Below are 23,772 nucleotides of genomic sequence, written 5' to 3' on the forward strand. Positions count from 1 at the left end.
TTAAAAAAAATAACTTATTCTTTGTCTCATACATCTTTCTCTCAATCCAATCTTTCGTTTTCTTTAATTTGTATCCTGTACTTGAATCGACATTGAATTAAATATTCCAGCTGACAATTCATGGTGCAGTGTCTGCGCTGCTTTTTAATGATTCTTCAACCTGTTTGGTTAAGTAGATACACCGTTGCTTGCCCTGTTCATATAGGTCCCAGATCTCCTGTTGAGGGAACTGCACTAAAATGACTCTCTAATTAAATCCAAGTGTAAAATCCCATGGTGACAGGCTATAGGGTGACCAAGATTGGGAACTGAATATCCAAGGATATTCAGCATTTAGAAGGGATAGGCAAAAAGGAAAAGGAGGTGAGGTAGCATTCTTAATAAGGGACGAGGTCAGTACATTAGTAAGAGATTGAGGAATCAAGATGTAGAATCAGTTTGCATTAGATCAAAGGAAGTGACTTATAAGGATGCCAGAAAAAGTGGCAAGCCTGAAGATTGGGAGCAATTTAGACCCCAGCAAAGGAGGACCAAGAAACTGATTAAGAAAGGAAAAAGAGAATATGAATGCAAACTAGCAAGGAACATAAAGGCAGACTGTAAAAGCTTCTTTATGTATATGAAAAGGAAAAGGTTAGCTAGGATAAATGTGGGCCCATTACAGATGGGGACTGGAGAATTTATAGTGGAGAACAGGAAAATGGCAGAGATACTAAACAGTTACTTTGCATCTGTCTTCACAGAAGAAGATACAGAGAATCTTCAGAAATACTAGGCGGCCAAGGGACTTGTGGAACTGAGGAGCTAAAAGAAATTAGTATTAGTAAATAGGTAGTACTTAATAAGTTAACTGGATTGAAGGTTGCTAAATCCCCTGGACCCGATGAGCTTCACCCCAGAGTGTTGAATGAGGTGGCAAGAGAGATAGTGGATGCATTGGTGGTTATCTTTCTAAATTCGATAGATTCTGGAAAGATTCCTGTGGACCGGAAAGTAGCAAATGTAACCCCACTAATTAAGGAGGGAGGAAGAGGGAGAACTACAGGCCTGTTAATTTAATGTCAGTAGTAGAGAAAATGTTAAAATCTAATCCAAAGGGTGTGATAACTGGACATTTAGAAAATAATTATAAAATTGGGCAGAGTCAACATGGATTTATGAAAGGGAAGTCATGTTTGACAAACTTGCTGGAGTATTTTGAGGATATTACTTGTAGCATTGATAAAGGAGAACCAGTGGGTGTGGTGTATTTGGATTTTCAGAAGGCTTTTGATAAGGTCCCACACTGGAGGTTAGTAAATAAAATTAGAGCACATAGGATTGGGGAAAATATACTAGTATGGATTAAGAATTGGTTAACAGACAGAAAGCAGGGAGTAGGAATAAATGGACCATTCTCAGGCTGTTACTAGTTGGGTACTGCAAGGATCAGTGCTAGGTCAACAGCTGTTCAAAATCTATATAGATGATTTGGACATGGGGACCAATTGTAATATTTCCAAATTTGCTGATGACACCAACTGGGTGGGAATGTAAGTTGTGAGGTGGATGCAAGGAGGCTTCAAGAGGAGTTGGATAGGCTAAGTGAATAGGCTAGAACATGGCAGATGGAATATAAGATGAATAAGTGTGAAGTTATTCACTTTGGTAGAAAGGCAGAATATTTCTTATACGGCAAGAGGTTGGGAAGTGCAGGTGTTCAAAGGGACCTGGGTGTCCTTGTTCATTAGTCACTAAAAGTTAGCATGCAGGTGTGACAAGAAATTAGGAAGGCAAATGGTATGTTGGCCTTCATCACAAGGGGATTAGAGTACAGGAGTAAAGATGTCTTGCTACAGTTGTATAGAGGCCTTACCTGGAATATTGTGTATAGTTTTGGTTCCCTTATACGAACATATGAAATCGGAGCAAAAGTAGGCCATTCGGCCTCTCGATACTGCTCCGCCATTGAATAAGATCGTGACTGATCTGTTTGTGTTTTGAATTCCAAATTTCCATCTACCTCCGATAACCTTTGATTCCATTGCTTAAGAAGAATCTATCTACTTCCACCTTAAAAATATTCAACGACACCGCCTCCACTGCCTTCTGAGGCAAAGAGTTTCAAAATCGCACAACCCTCTGAGAGAAAAAGAATTCTCCTCATCTCTGTCCTAAAAGGGTGACCCCTAATTTTAAAACAGTGTCCCCTAGCTTTGGACTAACCCATAAGAGAAAGTATCCTTTCCCCGTCCACCTCGTCAAGATCGTTCAGGCTCTCGTATATTTAATCAAGTTATCCCTCAATCTTCTAAACTCCAGTGGAAACAAGCCCAGTCTGTCTAACCATTCCTCATAAGACAACCCGCTCATTCCAGGTATCAATCTAGTAAAGCTTCTCTGAACCGCCTCCAATGGTTTTACATACTTCCTTAAATAAAGAGACCAAAATTGCACACAGTATTTGAGATGTGGTCTCACCAATGCCCTGTATAACTGAAGCATAACATCCTTACTTTTATGTTCAATTCCATTCGTAATAAAGGATAGCATTCCATTAGCCTTCTTAATTATTTCCTGTATCTGCATACTAACTTTTTGTGATTCATGCACTAGAAAACCTAGGGCAGAATTCTCTGGTCGGCGAGCGGAGGCGGGGCCCACTTGCCGATGTGTAAAATGATGTGAGGTGACGTCGGGCAGGTGTCCTCACATCACCACGCGTCATTTAGGTTTTCAGTTCAGCGGGTGCGTAGCTGACTTGGCTGCACACCCGCCAAACTGTCAAAGGCCTATTAAGGCCATTTAAATAGTAATTAATTCAATTAGCTGAGCTGACCATCCAACCTTAAGGTTGGTGGGCAGGCGAAGAGCCCAGGCGGCCTTCACATTTTTCATGAAACCTCATCTACGGGCGGGATGAGGTTTCATGAGGTGTTTTGAAAGTCAATAAAAATTTTAAAAATAATTCTTTCACATGTCTCAGCTCATGTTACACGAGAGGACATGTTTTAAAAGTTTTTATTTCCCTTTATTTAAATTTACATATGTCAAATCGATCTTCCTAAGGCACCTCCGTGTACGGCTCAAGGAATCCAACCCCTGCCTGCTAGGGAGCACTCAGGGGCTTCCAGGCGAGCGTCACGCTGGATGGGCCTTACTTGGCCCTCCCATGTAAGATGGCGGTGTGTCCCCAATTGGGGGTGCCGAACGGGTTCGCACCCGCCCCCGCACAAGACCCCGCGATGGAAGGGAGGAATTCAGCCCCTAGATTCGTTAGCACCTCGGAATTCTACAGTTATTCTCTGTGTAAGTAATCCTCTGCTTTATTATTCTTCCTGCCAAAGTTCACATTTTCCCACATTATACTCAATCTGCCACATTTCTGCCCATTCATTCAACCTATCTATATCTGTCTGCAGTCTCCTAATGTCCTCTTCACAACATACTTTCCGACCTCTCTTTGTGTCATCTGCAAGTTTAGCTACCATGCCTCTCCCCCTCATTGATATAAATTATAAAAAGTTGAGGCCCCAGCACAGACCTCTGTGGGATTCTACTTGTCATATCCCGCTAATCAGAAAAAGATCCATTTATCCATACTCTGTTTTCTGCCAGCCAGTCAATCTTCTATCCACGCTAATGTATCCCCATACACCATGAGCTTTTATTTTCTGCAATAACCTTTGATGTGACACTTTATCAAATGCCTCCTGGAAATCCAAGTACAGTATGTCTACAGGCTCCCCTTTATCCAAAGCGAATGTTAGTTCTTCAAAGAACTCCAATAAATTGGTTAAACATGCTTTCCCTTTCACAGAACCATGTTAATTTTTCCTGATTACCTTGAATTTTTCTAAGTGTCCAACTATAGCCTCCTTAATGACTGATTCTAACACTCTCCCTACAACAGACATCAAGCTAACTGGCCTATAGCTTCCTGTTTTCTGCCTCCCTCCTTTCTTGAATAGATTGAATAATTTGCTACTTTCCAGTCTGATGGAGCCTTTCTGGAATCTGGAGAAGTTTGGAAAATTAACAACAATGCATCTGCTACCTCAGGAGCCACCTCTTCTAAGACCCTAGGATGAAGTCCACCAGGGCTCAGAGACTTGTCAGCCTGCAGCTCCGTCAGTTTGCTCAGTTCTGCTTCCCTTAGTGATTGTAGTTTCACCAAGTTCCCCTCTCCCTCCCATCTCCTGATTTACAGCAATTGCTGGAATGCTTTTTGTTTCCACTATGGTGAAGACAGAAGCAAAATATTTGTTCATTTCATCCGCCATTTCCTTATTATTTACTATTAACATATGAACATACAAATATATGAACAAGGAGGAGGAGTAGGCCATTCGACCCCTTGAGCCCACTGTGTCATTTCATAAGATCATGGCTGATCTGATATTTACCTCAAATATGCATCCCACAACCCCCAATAACCTATCATCCCCTTGCTTACCAAGAATCAATCCACCTCTGTCTTAAAAATACTCAAAAACTCTGCCTTTTCAGGAAGAGAGTTCCAAAGACTCATAACCCTCTGAGAGAAACAATTTTGCCTCATCTCCATTTTAAATGGGTGACCCCTTATTTTTAAACAGTGACCCCTGGTTCTTGATCCTAACACAAGAGGAAACATTCTCTACACATCCATCCTGTCAAGACCCCTCAGGATTTTACATGTTTCAATCAAATCGCCTCTTACTCTTCTAAATTCCTGCAGATGCAAGCCTATCCCGTCCAACCTTTCCTCATAAGATAACATGCCCATTCCAGGTATTAGTCTGGTAAACCTCTGAACTTTTTCCAATGCATTTACGTCCTTCCTTAAATAAGGTGACCAATACTGTACACAGTACTCCAGATGTGGTCTCACTTGTGCTCTGTACAAATGAAGCATAACCTCCCTACTTTTGTATTCAATTCCCCTCACAATGAACGATAACATTCTATTAGCTTTCTTAATTACTTGCTGGACTTGCATACTAGCTTTTTGTGATTCATGCACTAAGATACCCAGATCCCTTTGCATTTCAGAGCTCTGCAAACTCTCGCCATTTAGACAATATGCTTCACTTTTATCGTCCTGCCAAAATGAACAATTTCACATTTTCTTACATTATACTACCTTTGTCAGATCTTTGCCCACTCACTTAATCTAACTTAATCTATCTATATCTTTTTATAGCCTCCTTATGTCCTCTTCACAACTTATTTTCCTAACTATCTTTGTATCATCAGCAAATTTAGCAATCATCCTATCCATCCGTTCATCCAAGCAATTTATATAAATTGTAAACAGTTGAGGTCTGAGCACTGATTCCTGTGGCACACCACTCGTTACACTTTGCCAACCTGAAAAAGACCCATTTATGCCTACTCTCTGCTTCCTGTTAGCTAGCCAATCTTTTATCTATGCCAACATGTTACCCCTTATACCATGAGCTTTTATTTTCTGCAATAACCTTTGATGTGGCATTTTATCAAATGCCTTCTGGAAATCTAAGTACAGCACATCCACCAGTTCCCCTTTATCCACAGCACATGTTAATTCCTCAAAGAACTCTAATGTTAGTTAAACATGATTTCCCTTTCACAAAACCATGTTGACTCTGCCTGATTACCTTGAACTTATCCAAGTGCCCTGCTATAGCTTCTTCAACAATAGTTTCTAACATTTTCCCTACGACAGATGTTAAACTAACTATCCTGTAGTTTCCCACTTTCTGTCTCCCTCCCTTTTTGAATAATGAAGTTACATTTGCTATCTTCCAATCTAATGGGATCTTCCTCGAATCTAGGAAGTTTCAGAAAATTAAAACTAATGCATCAACTATCTCACTGGCCACTTCTTTTAAGACCTAGGACGAAGTCCATCAGGACCTGGGCACTTGTCAGCCCGCAGCTCCAACAATTTACTCAGTACCACTCCTCTGGTGATTGTCACTCTCTAGAGGACCGACACTCACATTACTTACTCTTTTCCATTTTAAATATCTTAAGAAACTCCTGCTATCCATTTTTACATTTCTAGCTAGCTTCCTCTCATACTCTAATTTCTTTCTCCTGATTAACTTTTTAGTCATTCTTTGCTGTTCTTTATATCCTGACCAATCACCTGTTCTGCCACTCTACTTTGTGCAGTTATATGATTTTTCCTTAAGATTGATGCTTTCCTTTAACTTCTTTAGTTAATCACGGGTGTTGAGTCCTCCCCTTAGAATTTTTCTTTATAGTAGGAATATACTTATTCTGAGTATTTTGAAATATCCCCTTAAATGTTTGCCATGCTCTTGTATTGATCTATCCTCTAGCCTAGTATCCCAGTTCACTTCAGCGGGCTCAGCTTTCATGCCACATAGTTGCCCTTATTTAACTTTAAAATACTAGTCATAGACCTACTTCTCCCTTTCAAACTGGATGTAATATTCAATCATATTGTGGTCGCTTCTACCTAGAGGTGCCTTTACTCTGCTCTGAGGTCATTAATTAATCCTGTCACATTTCACAATACCAAATCTAATATAACCTGCGCTCTGGTTAGTTCCAGAATATGCTGCTCTAAGAAACGATCTTGAAAGCATTCTATGAACTCTTTATCCAGGCCACCACTGCTAGTCTGATTTTTCCAGTTAATATATAGATTAAAATCAGCCATGATTATTGCCATTCCTTTATCACAAGCACCCAATATTTCTTCTTGTATACTTTGTCCCACATTATGGTTGCTGTTAAGGGGCCCGTAGACCACTCCCACTAGTGACTTCTTTACCCTACTATTCCTCATCTCCATCCAAACCAATTCTTTATTCTGATCTCCTGGACCAAGATCATCTCTAACTATTGCACCTCTGCCATTCTTGATGAACAGTGCTATCCTCCCCACCTTTACCTAGCTTCCTATTCTTCCCAAATGTCATATACCCCTCAATATTCAGGACCCAGACCTTGACATTCTGCAGCTATGTCTCCATACTAGCTATCAGGTCATATTTATTTACTTCAATGTGCGCTATCAATTCATTTACTTTGTTATGAATGCTATGCGTATTCAGGTGCAGAGCTTTTAGTTTTATCTTCTTGTTATCTTTGTAACATCTAGTCTTGACTGTTGGTGTATCCTTAATTTTTTGTCCCTCCCTGCCATTCTCTGACCCTCATTTCCCTTATTACTATTTTGCTCTCCTGGCTTGACTCTACCCCTTGATTTGCTACATCTTATCTAAGGAAAGATATGCATACCGTAGTGGGAGTGCAATGGAGGTTCACGACATTAACCCTGGGGATGGGGGACTGTCTTATGAGGAGAGACTGGGGAGACTAGGTCTGTATTCCCTCCAATTTAGAAGAATCAGGGGTGACCTCATTAAAACTTACAAAATTCTTACAGGGCGTGATAGGGTGGATGTAGGTAAGATGTTTCTTCTGGCTTGTGAGTCTAAAACAAGGGGACATTATCTCATGTTAAGTGGTAGGCCATTTAAGACTCAAGTGAGGAGGTATTTCTTCACTCAGAGGGTGGTGAATCTTTGGAATTCCCTATCCCAGAGGGCTGTGGAAGCTCAACCATTAAGCATGTTCAAAACAGAATTCAGTAGATTTCTGGAGACTAATGATATAAAGGGATATGGAGATGGCCTGGGAAAGATTTTTTTATTCATTCGTAGGATGTGAATGTGGCTTACTAGGCAAGCATTTATTGTCCATCCTGAATTGCCCTTGTTCAGAGGGCATTTAAGGGTCAACCACATTGCTGTGGGTCTGGAGTCACATGTAGGCCAGCAGATTTCCTTCCCTAAAGGACAGTTAGTGAACCAGATGGGTTTTTACAACAATCAACAATGGTTTCATGGTCATCATTAGACCTTTAACTCCAGATTTTTATTGAACTCAAATTCTACCATTGTCCATGGCAGGATTTGAGCCCGGGTCCCCAAAGCATTACCCTGCGTCTCTAGATTACGAGTCCAGTAATAATACCACTACACCATTGCCTCCCCAAGTGGCATTGAGGTAGATGATCAGCCATGATCTAATTGAATGGCGGAACAGGCTTAATGGGCTGAATGGCCTACTCCTGCTCCTATGTTCCATACATTAATATACAATATGGCATTCATTTGCCACTGAAAGCTAATACAGCACAATAATATTGTTGCTGACACACAACTATGGGCAGAATATTCCCCCCCGTTGGTGGGGAGGAGGGGGGAGTTCAGGAGCGGGCGCATATGGGTGCTCCTCTAATAGGCAACCCCGATCGGGGACGCGCCGCCATTTTATGTGGGTGGGCCAATTAAAGCCCGCCCAGCGTGACGTCCGCCTGGAAGCGCTATGCACTCCCTGTGCGGGTGGGGGGGATTCCCTAAGCCAATAGTGCGTTCTTTTGCACGTGCGTGTGAAAGAGCGCACTCATCTCCCTGAGGCTAAGTGCTGCCTCAGGGAGATCGGCACCAAATTTAAAAATGTTAAATGTACAAAAATAAAATTTCTCTGACATGTCCCCTCATGTGACACTGTTGGGACATGTCCATCACTTTTAATTAAACTTTTATTAAATTTTTAAAAACCTACACGAAACCTCATCCCGCCCGTGGATGAGGTTTCATGCTTTTTCTGAAGCCCGCCAGGGCTTCTGGCCAGCCCATCCAACCTTAAGGTTGGATGGGCAAGTCCTTTAACTAGCTCAATTAGTTTTTCAATGGCCTCAGTTGGCCACTGACAGGTCGGCGGGTACACAGTTGATTCGGCAGCGCCCCCGCCAACCTGAAAATTGAAATTACACGGGGAGACGTCAGGAGTTCTGCCAACCTCAATATCCTGCCCTACGTGTGCAGCGTACAAGTAAAAATAAATTACTTTAAACTACTTCCAGCAAAGTTTTCATCAAATCATTAACAACTCTGTGAAGTGTGATTTTTTATATAAAAACAAAAAACTGTGGATGCTGGAAATCCAAAACAAAAACAGAAATACCTGGAAAAACTCAGCAGGTCTGGCAGCATCGGCGGAGAAGAACAAAGTTGACGTTTCGAGTCCTCATGACCCTTCAACAGAACTAAGTAGACATAGGAAAGGGGTGAAATATAAGCTGGTTTAAGGGGGAGGGCGGGGGGGGGGGAAGAAGGGCGGGTTGGGGGGGGTTGTTGGGACAAGCAAGCAGTGATAGAAGCAGATAACCAAAAGATGTCACAGACAAAAGATCAAAGAGGTGTTGAAGGTGGTGATACTATCTAAAAGAATGTGCTAATTAAGATTGGAGAGCAGGACGAGCAAGGTAGCTCTAGTGGGGGTGGGGTGAAATAACCCATGGGTGGAATACATTTAAAAATAATGGAAATAGGTGGGGAAAGAAAAATCTATATAAATTATTGGAAAAAACAAAAGGGAGGGGGAAGAAACGGAAAGGGGGTGGGGATGGAAGAGAGAGTTCAAGATCTAAAGTTGTTGAACTCAATATTCAGTCCGGAAGGCTGTAAAGTGCCTAGTCAGAAGATGAGGTGCTGTTCCTCCAGTTTTCGTCACATCAACAATTTCCAGTTCCCAGGCTCCAACCGCCTCCTCTTCACCATGGACGTCCAATCCCTCTACACCTCCATCCCCCACCAGGATGGTCTGAGGGCTCTCAGCTTCTTCCTCGAACAGAGGCCCGAACAATCCCCATCCACCACTACTCTCCTCCGTCTGGCTGAACTTGTTCTCACACTGAACAATTTCTCTTTTAATTCCTCTCACTTCCTCCAAATAAAAGGTGTGGCTATGGGTACCCGCATGGGCCCCAGCTATGCCTGTCTCTTTATGGGGTATGTGGAACATTCCTTGTTCCAGTCCTACTCCTGGCCCCTCCCACAACTCTTTCTCCGGTACATCGATGATTACTTCGGTGCTGCTTCATGCTCTCATCGGGACCCCGAAAAATTTATTAATTTTGCTTCCAATCTCCACCCCTCCATCATTTTCACATGGTCCATCTCTGACACTTCCCTTCCCTTCCTTGACCTCTCTGTCTCAATTTCTGGTGATAGACTGTCCACCAATATCCATTACAAGCCTACTGACTCCCACAGCTACCTCGACTACAACTCCTCACACCCTGCTTCCTGTAAGGACTCCATCCCATTCTCTCAGTTCCTTTGCCTCCGTTGCATCTGTTCTGATGATGCCACTTTCAAAAACAGTTCCTCTGACATGTCCTCCTTCTTCCTTAACCGAGGTTTTCCACCCACGGTAGTTGACAGGGCCCATCTCTCGCGCATCCGCCCTCACGCCTTCTCCTCCCTCCCAGAAACATGATAGGGTCCCCCTTGTCCTCACCCCACCAGCCTCCGCATTCAAAGGATCATCCTCCGCCATTTCTGCCAACGCCAGCATGATGCCACCACCAAACACATCTTCCCTTCACCCCCCGGCGGCATTCTGTAGGGATCGTTCCCTCCGTGACACCCTGGTCTGCTCCTCCATCAAGCCCTACTCCTCAAACCCCACCTACAGCACATCCCCATGCAAACACAAAATATGCAACACCTGCCCCTTCACTTCCTCTCTCCTCATCGTCCAAGGGCCCAAACACTCCTTTCAAGTGAAGCAGCATTTCACTTGCATTTTCCCTAACTTAGTCTACTGCATTCGTTGCTCCCAATGCGGTCTCCTCTACATTGGAGAGACCAAACGCAAACTGGGCGACCGCTTTGCAGAACACCTTCGGTCTGTCTGCAAGAATGACCCAGACCTCCCTGTTGCTTGCCATTTTAACACTCCACCCTGCTCTCTTGCCCACATGTCTGTCCTTGGCTTACTGCATTGTTCCAGTGAAGTTCAACGCAAACTGGAGGAACAGCACCTCATCTTCCGACTAGGCACTTTACAGCCTTCCGGACTGAATATTGAGTTCAACAACTTTAGATCTTGAAATCCCACCTCCATCCCCACCCCCTTTCCGTTTCTTCCCCTTACCTTTTGTTTTTTCCAATAATTTATATAGAATTTTCTTTTCCCACCTATTTCCATTATTTTTAAATGTATTCCACCCATGGTTTATTTCACCCCACCCCCACTAGAGCTACCTTGCTCGTCCTGCTCTCCAATCTTAATTAGCACATTCTTTTAGATAATATCACCACCTTCAACACCTCTTTGATCTTTTGTCTGTGACATCTTTTGGTTATCTGCTCCTATCACTGCTTGCTTGCCCCAACAACCACCCCCCTCTCCTCCTTGAACCAGCTTATATTTCACCCCTTTCCTATTTCTACTTAGTTCTGTTGAAGGGTCATGAGGACTCGAAACGTCAACTTTGTTCTTCTCCGCCGATGCTGCCAGGCCTGCTGAGTTTTTCCAGGTATTTCTGTTTTTGTGATTTTTTATATGATGAGTTAATTTGAAAAATAATCTGAATTTCAGCAAAAAAATCAGCTCCAAAATAATGTATATAAACAAGTTAGTTTAGAAAGAAATGACTGACCCATGATGAGTAAGGAACACAACACCAAAGGTGGCACAGCGTTTTAATCCCTAACTATAAAAAGGCTGAATGGCTATTCTTGTGCATTTTGCTAAATTATTCCTGACAATTGCTTTGTTTGTCTGCTGGTTCAATGTTTTATTTTAAATTGTGCTGAATTGAGTCTAGCATATCTATTTTAGTATATATATTTTATTAATACTGTAATTATTTATTGATTCTAAATTGATTGTCATTTATTTATGTAAATTTTTGTGTCAAACTTGTAAATCAAAAGTATCAATATTTGAATTTTAAAAGCTTTTCTTGCAATGTTTGAATCACATTTTTTGAACAATTTGAAAGAAGATTATTTGGAAGTTTTAAAGAATGACAGTAAATGTTTTCCAAATGATTATTCATTAACCTGATTTCTCCTTAACATTGCCAGGATTTTGGAATGAGGCTAACAGCTATACTATTTCAGCATGAATATCATACCAAATTCCCTTAGCAAAAAATAAGTGATTTCTTTAATTTGCACAAACAAATGGATTCTGCTTCTGGAAAATCCCAAGGATAAGATTAGAAGGGATTTAGCCCCGCCTCTGATGGAGGGCACATTTGACCTGAGAGTGCTCGGTGATGACACAGTAAAAGAAGACTAATTTTCATTCTGAACATTCCCCACCTTCACCTTGAGAAGACCAAACTTTCTTCGTTCACCCCAGAATTTTGTTTTTAAAAAAACATTAAAAGAGACAGCATACCCTTTCAGCCACATATTTTACAGACTGGACACTCGTTCCATACAGATTATCATTATATTGTCCTGCTTCAATAAACTTGTGCTCCTGGATATCCTTTTCCATCTGATCTCTACAGGTAATGAAGTGATAGTCTCGTCCATCCATTTCATAGTCACGTTTTGGTCTTGTGGTATCTTTTTAAAAGACAGTAAAAGGCATTAGTCAGTATTTAATGGCAGACAACCAATTACTTAAAAATATAACAATACTAGTATCAATATCAACAGCTTTATTTTTGTTCAGCTCTAAAAATATGTAAACAAAGGCCTGGAGTTTTGTTTGTGAACCAGGTGCACAGAGTCCAGAAACTTCCCAGCAATGCAAACCCAAATTTTTAAAATGGTTGCCCGGGCATCAGATTTTTGGGCCAGGGGGGGAGTCACGGCTGGGGTGGTGTGGGCGATGGTGCATGGCAGGCTATAATAGAAGATGGGGCAGGTGATCCCGGAAGTAGTGAGGAAGCTCAGGGTGCAGAGGCAGCCAGTGGAAGGTTTGTCTCGGGGATCCGACACAGAATCCAAAACTTACAACAAAGGAATAAAACATGAAACATCCCTCCAGCCCTCAACCCCCTACAAACTCCCAACGCCCATCCATGCCAACCATGCCACCTCATGTTCTTACCCATCCCATAACCCCATTTACCCTCCATGCCAACCTATGCCCCTGTACTCAACCCCATGGCTCCTCATACCCTTCATGCCAACCTATGCCCCATTACCCACACCTCATGGCCCTTGAACTCTCCATGCTAACCTACGTCCCTGCACCCACTCCCATGGCTCTTTATTGCCTGTAAATCAACTTATGCCAACCCACGCCTCCATCTATCTCACCCTTTGCCCTCACACCTACCATGCCAACACACCCAGTATCCACTATGGGCAGACCTCAGGACCCATGCAGGGATGAGATTAAATAAAGCTCGATAAAATAAAGTTCTAAGCCTCTATTGCAGACTTCACTACATTGAAAAAAACTCTCATTCATAAAAACCCATTTATTACATTTACCTTCCCTCAACTACATAATGCCTCATAACAACAAGTATTAGAATTCATAGTAATGACTTGGAGATGTTAATTAAAGGCCCAGATCTTTGTCCCCAGGTCAGGTTTGCTGAGTCGAAAGACCCCTCTGCCAAATTTAGTGCTAACTCATGCCAACTCCCATGGCCCCCATACCCCTTATGCCAACGCATACCCCTCTCCGTACCTCTATTGCCCCATAGCCTGGGTGCTGACTTATGCGAACCCATGCCCTCCCCACCCACCACCTTTTGCACTTACTCTCCCTCCATCCCAGCTCACCTAGTATCATTGGACAGTTCCTTGACAGCTTTGACATTTCCTGGACAACTTTGACAGCTTGGACAGCTGGGCAGTGATTTTACAGTTGCTTGACAATTGGACAGTTCCTTGAGAACTGGGCAGCCCTTTTATAGTTCCTTGACAGATGGACAGCTCTTTTACAGTTTCTTGACAACTGGACAGCCGTTTAACAGTTCCTGGACAGCTGGACAATTCCTTGAAAACTGGGCAGTTCTTTGACAGCTTGATAGTTCCAATGAGTTTGTGCATTAAATGTGCATAATCATGTTCACTTTTAACAATCTAAAAGGGTGCCTTACCTCTCCCAAAGATGTCCCGGGACCTATCCAAAGGGAAACCCTGGCTATCCAAATGAACCCACCAAGTTCGGACCTCCTCTTACCTATTCTAATCTGCACACTCCAGATTCCACACTCCTGGCCTTCCAAAATCCCATTTCAGTGGAGGAAGCTGGTGATTTAAATGGCCAGCTGCCTTTGTGAATCGCGTATGTGTGAACCCAGAACCGACTCAAGTCCCTCCCCACAAAGATGAGAAATGCTGGGTTCGGGAGTGGGACTCAGAACTTTCATCCATTTTCAGGGTTTTGCCATGTTAGAGAGCCTCTTCGTTGTGGCAAAAATCTGGGCCAAACTGTGAAATGGCAGGTACCCTACTATGATAATGGATGGTTGTGAAATCAGTCATACAGTACTAACACAGTAATGGAAATCCTCAGGCTTATGTCAACAGACAGAATGAAATACCAAGCAATCATTTTTTTTCAAACTCCAGACATTTTTTTCAAAGATGTAAAGGGCAGGACTTTTAAATGCCTTGACAACTTGATAGCTTCCTTTGATGGTTGCTTTTGACTGTTCCTCTTGACATTTTTGACAGGTCTTCTTGATAGGTCCTATTGACACTTCTGACAAATCCTCTTGACACTTTTGACAGGTCCTCTTGAAAATTGCTTTTGACACTTTTGATTGTTGATTTTGACATGTCTGTTGATGTTCCAATGTGCTTGACAGTTAAGGAGTTTGCACTTTTTACACATGTTCATGCCTACTGTTAATAAATCCAAAGTGCACCTTACTTTTCCCAAAGGGCACCTGACCTAGCCCAAAGGTGTCCTGGGATCCTATCCGAAGGGGTACTTTATCTCTCCAAAGCCGCCCTGGCTATCCAGCAAAATGCACAAAGATCAGACCTGCTCTTTCCAGGTCTACTGCGCACATTTCGGGTTTCACACTCCTAAGGTATCAAAACCTGACTTGAATGGAGGCAGCTGCTGATTAAAATGGTCAGCTGCCTCAATGAAATGCACATGCATGAAAAGTGAACTGTCTTCAATCCCCTCCCCGTGAAAATAGGAAGTGCCGTGTTAGGGGGCGGGACTTCCAATTTTTGGGCACTTCGGCCATTTCTGTGGTGAAAATTCAGGCCAAAATGTCTGCAACATGACCATATTTTGGTCTGTGCTGCTTTGTATTTAAAATCCATCATTTAAAATAAATACTGTATCTGTATTCTACAATAGGAGCAATTCAAAAATACCATCAAGATAATTTTTAACAACAATAGTAAAATCATGTAATATCCAAACTTTAAAAATAACTTTTTAGACGGCATAACTGAGTGCCACAAGAAGAAGCTTTACAAAACACAGTGGGCTTTTTAACACACACAAGGGTGGTTATTTCCTGGCATGCATTGGTTAGCAGTAAATTACATCTTTAGAATATGTTAATCTATTTAATGAAACAGTATTTATGTACAATAGAAGTCTGTTAATGGGAACACCTCCTGGCTAAGCAACATGATTCCTTCATCTGGATACTTATATTAAACAATCACCATTAAAGGATGTACATTAATTTTGTTTTGGCTAAGATAAGCCCAATGGTACATGATCTAAAACCATCATGCCATCTCTAAAAACAGCTAGTGATAACTGGCTGTAAAATCCATTCAATTAACACATCAAACCAGCTTTGTTGTACAAATATAACAGCAAGATGTGTGCAATTTTGTCAGTCATGTTAACTAAAATCATTTATTTCTCCTTTAAGCCTTTTTATTTTCTTCCTATTTTAGGTTTCCTGTCACTACTTTCTGATAATGTACCATTTTCCAGCCAACAGAGCAGATGGGTGCAAAACAGTTGAGGGAAACTGCTTGATGATCTTCTTTCCCGAAACACCAGTCTGCACCTTTCCCAACCAGTGAGGCTGAGATCAGGATTCTGTTACATGGTGAACAAAGGGGTTGAAATCTAGTCCCATAAAATAGCAGTGTACTGGCTGCATGCTGCAGAACCCTAAACCAATAATGGCCACCAACTGATTACATCTGCTGAGTTATAATTGCTTCTTTGCAGCCCTGCCTTATAATCATGTTAATGAAGCAGCAACCTTAGCCTAGACTGTTTCTGTATTGCTCTATCTTCTCATTAGAATATGTTTGGATGATGACTGTCAGGGTTGATAATTTGGTTAAGCAGGGAGGGACAAAAGGTAGAAGTGGAAAAAGACAAGTCTCCATAAATATTTCTTTCCAGCTCACAATATTATTTAAATTGCATGCACAATGTAACTATTATTTACTTTTTTAGTTTTATGATTATCATTATGACAGATAGAAAACACGACCCGCATTTAAATAGTGCCTTATTACATCTCTGAGGAACATCTCAAATGCTTCAAATTCAATTAACTACTTTGAAGGGTAGCCATTGGTAGGAGCTGCAAAAGTAGGGTGATGGAGATTGGGAGAAACTGATTGCCTGTCTCCACAAGTGTAACTGTACTGAAATGAATAATCCTTTCTCACATTTTTCCACTTCCCTGTCATAGATTTAACAATTGCCTTCTCATTGCACATGAGTTTAGTAACAGTATATTGGTGATTGCAGGCATACATCCACGTCCCACTAATCCACATTACTCTTAAATGAATTCTTGCAGCAATAAAATAAAATATATTTTGTAAAATATAACATTCAAGTGGCAATTTGTGTAGCAGAAAACAAAGTAGAATGTGTTATACTGTTTGCTATAGCTTCAAGACAGATTACTCAATCTGTCAGTGTCATTGACATTGTGAGATTGGATAATGACAACCATTTATATGCGACACCTCCATGTTTGTGTATTTTATGTACATTCAAAGCACTGGTCAACTTGCCAAATGTGCTTTGAACAGTATAATAAATAATAGACATTATTCTGGTTAGAAATGTAATCACTACTGAATTAAATTGATATAAAAGCACATAACTGATTTGATTCAGTTGTTCATTTGTGAGAAAACAAGGAGCAGAACTTTTCCCTTGTTGGGCGGGCACGCGCCCTACTCAAGCAGGAGTAAAATAGTGCGCGATGATGTCGGCTGAGGGTCCCAACGTCATTGCACATTCACATGAGATTTTGCTTGGCGGGCATGCCCAAGTGCTGGAGCGGTACCTGCCATTAATTAACAGGCTACTTAAGGCCCTTAACAATCCAATTGACTGTGATTTTTACTTGCCCATGTGATTTTCTGCTCGTTGCATGGGAAAAACGGGCAGATGGCCAGCCGACATTTTCACAAACCTCATCCAAAGGCAGGTTAAAATGGGTCAGCAGCATTGCCAGTGAGAGTAGTGAGCAGTTTTGGGGATAGTTTGCAGCTGGTTGCTTTTTGGTATTTGGCAGCTTCATCTCTGTTTGGGGCTTCATTCTGAGCATTTCCAGGCCTCATTCCAGGACTCATTACTGTCTGCCAGGCCCCCGGAGGATTCTGACCGTGTGGACCCTTCCAGGTCTCAGACGGCCTTCCCTTAGTCTGGTAATGGGGATTGTGGTCCCCGCTGGAGGCACCTACTCTGAGGAGGAAGAGAGGAGCAGAAGGGAGAGGAGGCAGCTTCCAGGGGAGGGACCTGTGGGAGGACAGGCACAAGAGGCGCAGGGTCAGCAGATAGTCCAAGGCAGATGGGGCCGCAGAAGACACCACTATCCTGCTGCCAGGGTTTATAGGCAGTGATGCAGCTACATCAATATGTACAAGGTGCAATGCCATAGGAGGGTCTGCCTCTCAAGGGAGGCTGTGACCTCCATCTGTCAGATGATTTTCCTGAGATCAGCTCTGACCGTGTGGAGAGGACATCCCATGGCTCTGAAGGTCACAGTGGCCCTCAACTTCTATGCCTCTGGCTCTTTCCAGGGGTCAGTGTGGGATCTGTGTGGAGTCTCCCAGTCTCAGCTGTCCACAGTTGTGTGAAGCTGGTGACAGAAGCTCTGTTCAGGCGGGTACTGACCTTTATTCTTTACCATATGGACGAGGCCAGCCAGGGTGAGTGAGCCATAAGACCATAAGACATAGGAGCAGAAATTAGGCCATTTGGCCCATCGAGTCTGCTCCGCCATTCAATCATGGCTGATAAGTTTTTCAACCCCATTCTCCCGCCTTCTCCCCGTAACCTTTGATCCCCTTACCAATCAAGAACCTATCTATCTCGGTCTTAAATACACTCAATGACCTGGCAACCACAGCCTTCTGTGGCAATGAATTCCATAGATTCACCACTCTCTGGCTAAAGAAGTTTCTCCTCATCTCTGTTCTAAAAGGTCTTCCCTTTACTCTGAGGCTGTGTCCTCGGGTCCTAGTCTCTCCTACTAATGGAAACATCTTCCCCATGTCCACTCTATCCAGGCCTTTCAGTATTCTGTAAGTTTCAATCAGATCCCCCCTTATCCTTCTAAACTCCATTGAGTATAGACCCAGAGTCCTCAAACGTTCCTCATATGTTAATATGCCAGAGGCTTTGCAGCAATTGCTGGGTTCCCCCGCCTCCAAGGTGCAATTGACTGCATACATGTGGCTATCAAGACGCCGGTGGGTCAGCTGGGTGCCTTCATCAACAAGAAGGGATTACACTCCATGAACGTGCAGTTAGTATGTGACCACAGGGTGCAGATTCTGCAAGTCTTTGCAAGGTACCCTGGCAGCTCCCATTATGTGTTCATCCTGAGACACTCCCAAGTGCCGAGGCTCTTCAGTGCTCCAGCCCGACTGGATGGATGGCTGCTGGGTGACAAGGGCTATCCATTGAAGAGGTGGCTCATGAAGCCTTTCCGCCACCCAAGAACAGAGGCAGAGAAGCGTTACAATATGAGTCATGCTTCCATGAGGGTGGTGGTAGAGAGGACCATAGGTCTTCTGAAGATGCACTTCTGATGCCTGGACCGTTCAGAGGGAACACTACAATACCCCCCAGAGCGGGTGTCACTGATAGTGGTTGCATGCTGCGCTCTCCACAATCTGGCACTGGCAAGGGGGGACCCACTGGAAGAAGGGGATCTTGATGCAGCTGCACAGGCCGCAGATGATGAGTCCAGTAGTGAGTCCGAAGCACAGTGAGGAGAACACTGAGGGTGTGAAGCCAGACCTCAGTAACCTCCAGGAAGGCAGGGACACCAGGGATGCCTTCATCCAACGCTCCTTCAGCTAGGCTGCCAAAGATCAGCTTCAGACGCATGCCAGGGCTGCCTCCTCCATCCTGGATGTGTGAAAGGACACCTTCATTTGAACACAAAGAACCCTCAGTACCTGTGCAATAAAGTTCAGCATTACACACTGGTGTACCCTGCACCAATAAAATAAAAAGGTGAAGCATACTCAGGCCATGACTACAAAAACAAAGTTTATCTCATGTGGACAATTCAAAACTATTTACATAAACTTCTCTGATCTTCATTCTCTGACCAGTATAGATAAAGTAAACATAAATGAACATAAAATCACCTGTGACTTGTCCCTCTTGTGCTCATGTTGCCTTTAACTTACATATGCGAGTGCTACATCTAGGTGCTCCCCCAATGCTGGCACCGGCATTGGAGGCAGCCTGCTATCTTGTTGGCCTTGATGACGTTGACGGTCGTCCTCTAGCCAGTGGAGCCTGTGCTGGCCCCGCCTGGGAGGAAGTGGCCAGTGCCACGGCTGGCATCACCCCAATCATCGCAGCCTCTTCAGATGCGACGGCCACTGGCAGACAGGTGGAGGAGCTGCTGCCATTATCCGGAGTGCCCTGAGAGGAGCCCGCAGAGACAACAAGCAGCTCGTGCACCAGCGTGAGGTTGCTCTGGACCCCCCTGCTCACCATTTATGGACAGGCACCTAGCTGGGATACTGGGTGCCTCATCTATCTCCCACACTGACATTGACTACCTGAGGTCATTGCCTGTGTGAGGGCTTGCAGGTCCGAGCACAACCCCAGGAACCCCTCATTCTGTCCCTCGAGCTGCCTCTTCATGAGAGTCGCCACTCTCTCAATGAAGAAGGCAGTGTGCTCGGCCATGACAGTCAACACAGTGCTCATGCTCTGCATGGACTCCTCCATCATAGAGATCATGTCACGCAGACACTCATGGATCTCCACCAGATCCTCCTGCACATCTCGTTGGACATCCAGCATGTGCTGCCTAATGGTCGACTCCAGAAGCTCATCATCAGCCTTTGACCGAGCATCGTCCTGGTCCCCAGTAGTCCTCCGACTGCCGGCGCCCTGGGCACTCTCTGCCTCCGCCTGCAACACAAGCAACTGTGAAGTGCCCTAACCAATGTGCACCGAGATTCTAGCTCCCGCTCTAATGCCCGCCGAAGTGCTGGTGCCTGCTTCAGAGAGTGGGTGTGACGCAGGTGAAAGTGACGCCCGGTGGTCCTCCGGTGTCAGGGATGGCCCTTTGGGGTCTGCAGATTGGGTGCCTGTTGGCGAACCTAAAAGGGAGAAGAAGGACATGTCATTAGTTAAAGTCATCACACTGTCACTGCACATGCCAGGCACACGGGTGAGACAATGGAGATCTGTATCACGTTGCCATCATCTTTCAATGATCAATGGGGACTCCAGAGTCAAGGCTCCCATCTGAGGAGACTACATTAGAAAGGTTGCACAATCCAAAAGTCTCACCTTTGTGCACTGCACTCTTACGTTCGTCTGGCACCCCCGCCTCTCCAAGCCTGGTTGCACGTGGAGCATGCTGGCTCTCCAGCTCTAGGGCATCCTGCTCAAACCTGGTGAGCAGCAGCAGGTTGGGCAGGCCCTTTCAGCTTGGTTATGGCTCGTCTTCTCCTGAAAGGACAGAGGAGCATTGATTAGTCCACTCTCTACCTGCAGCGCCCTTGGAGCCTGGCCAACGTCAGCTGAGGACCACCTCGCAGGGCACATCTGAGTTGTGGCCCTCGAGCTGCAAGACACTCAGTCCAAGCAGCCAGGGCTCACCCCCTTGGCCAGCTCCAGCATGATTGACAGTTGGCACTCAGACTCTAGCACCCCTGAGGTCCACGGGGGGAGGGGTGGTGGGGTGGAATGACCACACCTTAACACATCTGCCCACTGGCCCATGCTAACACGATGCTCACCCTTTCTGAGCGCAGCAGGTCATTGAAGCACTGCACTCATGTCATGGCTGCTAACCAGGGCTGCGACCTTCTCCCATGCCCTCTTTGTGAGGTGAGGTGCTCCTCCCATCTCTGGGGACAAGGGTGTCCCTTCTGGCAGCCACCTCCTCCAGCAAGGCACTCATCAGAAAAGCCGGGGGCCGAGTGCCCACCCGACCTGCTCTCCTGCCTGGAGTTTGCAGACACGCTCGACTCCATCATTGCAATGACAGACAGACGTCCTTCCCTGGCAGCCTTTCTGGGGCTGCCTGTGCCACTTTTAAAACCAGCCGCTGGGTCGCCATTGGACCTTAATCTCATAGGCTAGTCAAGCAACAGCCTGACATAGTCATCCTCATGGAATCATATCTTACAGGCAGTGTCCCATCACATCCCTGGGTATGTCCTGTCCCACCGGCAGGACAGACCCAGCAGAGGTGGCAGCACAGTGGTATACGGTCAGGAAGGAGTTGCCCTTGGAGTCCTCAACATTGACTCCGGACCCCATGAAGTCTCATGGTATCAGGTTAAACATGGGCAAGGAAACCTCCTGCTGATTACCACGTACCGCCCTCCCTGAGCTGTTGAATCAGCGCTCCTCCAAGTTGAACACCACTTGGAGGAAGCACTGAAGGTGGCAAGGGTGCAGAATGTACTCTGGGTGGGGGACTTCAACATCCATCAAGAGGAGTGGCTCAGTAGCATAACTACTGGCCGAGTCCTAAGTGACATGACTGCTAGACTGGGTCTGCGGCAGGTAGTGAAGGACCAAACAAGAGGGAAAAACATACTTGACCTCATCCTCACTAACCTGCCTACCGCAGATGCATCTGTCCATGACCGTATCGGTAGAAATGACCACCGCTCAGTCATTGTGGAGACACGGGCAGGATGAATTTCCAAAAGCAAACAAAAATAAAATATAAGTTTTACAACTGAATTAATAACATGTCCCTGCCCATGTGACAGAGTCATTGTTTTATTACATTGTTATTCTCTTTTTTAAAAAATAACGCTTCATCTCCCTGAGGCAACTCTGTGCCTCAGGGAGACTCTGAAGCGCTCACTCGTGTGCAGGCGTGAAATTCGCGCTTAACCGGCTTGCACCCCCCCACCCCACCCCCTGTACATGCAGCGCTCAGCACTGTCGCTCACGTTTCACACTGGGAAGGCCTTAGTTGGCCCGCCAGCATGAAATCACAGTCTGGTGCTGATCGTGGGAAGTGGTTGGCTTCCTGACTGCCCCCACCAAGCCCACACATCAAGGGCAAAATTCTGCCCTATAAGTAGCAGTGTTGCGGCAGTTGGCTCTCACATGTAAATTTGGCACACTAACCAATGAACTAATTCGTGACCAACTTATCAAAAAAGCTTCAATTCCAAGAATTAGGGAATGTCTCCTCTTGACAGTCCAAATCAAATCCGCCATGTTTAATTTGAAGGGGTTACACAGAAATGCACCCTCAGACTCAGAGTCTCAGACACAGCTTGTCCAACTAGCTCAAGCACAATAGTTACAGACAAAAAGACCTCAGTAGGCTCATCAACACTTGTCCCATCATCGTCAGATACCCAAAATGTGCCCAAATTGTGGAGATGCTCATCGATTCCCAACGCCATGTCCAAATTGAGGGAAAAAGTATAACTCATGCTTAAAAATGAATCACTTTGCAAAGGTGTGCAGGTCATCGAAGACGAAGACTTCATCAGTTTGACAGGTGGAGAGACCTATTCCTGAGAGTGAAATACAGCATGTGTATATCAACAAAAACTGTAAAGCCCCAGGTCATTTTAATGATTGCACAGTAGAGATTGTGGGATTTCAATATTGCTCCTTATTGATGTTAGCTCAGAAGTATCCATATTGAGTGACAAACACTACCAGCATTATCTTTCACAACTTTCTCTCACTCTTCAAGCTTATGATGACTCAATTATTCAGGTTTTGGGAACGATCACAATTCCAGTGTGCTACAAAAGTGTCAAGTTCACATTCTACGTAGCCAAAAGCAGAAGTCTTGTAGAGGTAAGCTTCTTCAATAAGCTTAGCTTCAAAGCAGAACACACATTAACATGATTAATGACACTGACTATGTACAATGGTATCCTTCCTTATTTACTTGGTCTGGGGAGATTAAGGGGTACTGTCATGTTCCTTGCGTTGACATGTCAATTCCACTAGTTTCACAAAATCTGAGACAGTTGCCATTTGCGATCTGTGCCTAAGTGTCCCAGGAGCTGAAACAACTTAAAGCAGAGGGTATAATTGAGCGAATCAACTCATCCCCATACATACTGAACCAAGTCATGGTACAAAGCAAAAATGGCCAACTTGGACTATGCGACCTTAAGGCAGTCAACGAAGTGATCATTTCAGACAAGCATCCACTTCTTATGATCAAAGAATTATTGGCATCATTTCATGTCTTCACAAACGTTTGGACAGGTTCCACTTGAATCATGCTGGGACCAGTGTCCTGGCGAATCGCATAACTAGTGTCGTAGATAGGGCTTTAAACTAAATAGTGGGGGTGGGGGGGGAAGGGTTCAGTTGCATGGAAATATAAAAAATCAAAGTTTAAGGAGGGGGTAAGAGTGCAGCTTAGTGACGAGGCTGATTGCTATCAAAAAGTGAAAGGAAGGGACAGAGTGTGTGAACGCCATATTGTACCAAAGAATCATATAAGAGTAGGGAAAATTGACAATAGGGCAAACTTAAAGGCTTTGTATCTAAATGCATGTCGCATTTGGGATAAAACTAACGAGTTAACAGCACAAATAGAGATAAATAGGTATGATTTGGTGGCAATTACTG

The 23,772-nt window shown here is 44.2% G+C and overlaps 1 protein-coding gene across 1 annotated transcript in view; it reads right to left on the reverse strand.

The window, feature by feature from the left end:
• The window catches only part of LOC144682415 (disks large homolog 2-like), a 1,267,833-nt gene that overhangs the window by 26,687 nt on the left and 1,217,374 nt on the right, over positions 1-23,772 (reverse strand). Inside the window, exon 23 of the mRNA XM_078544824.1 lies at positions 12,187-12,359. Within this exon, the coding sequence (XP_078400950.1) occupies positions 12,187-12,359 (173 nt within the window). The remainder of the gene's footprint in view (positions 1-12,186; positions 12,360-23,772) is intronic.

The sequence above is a fragment of the Cetorhinus maximus genome, chromosome 7 (genome assembly GCF_964194155.1).
Source record: "Cetorhinus maximus chromosome 7, sCetMax3.hap1.1, whole genome shotgun sequence".
Lineage (NCBI taxonomy): Eukaryota > Metazoa > Chordata > Chondrichthyes > Lamniformes > Cetorhinidae > Cetorhinus > Cetorhinus maximus.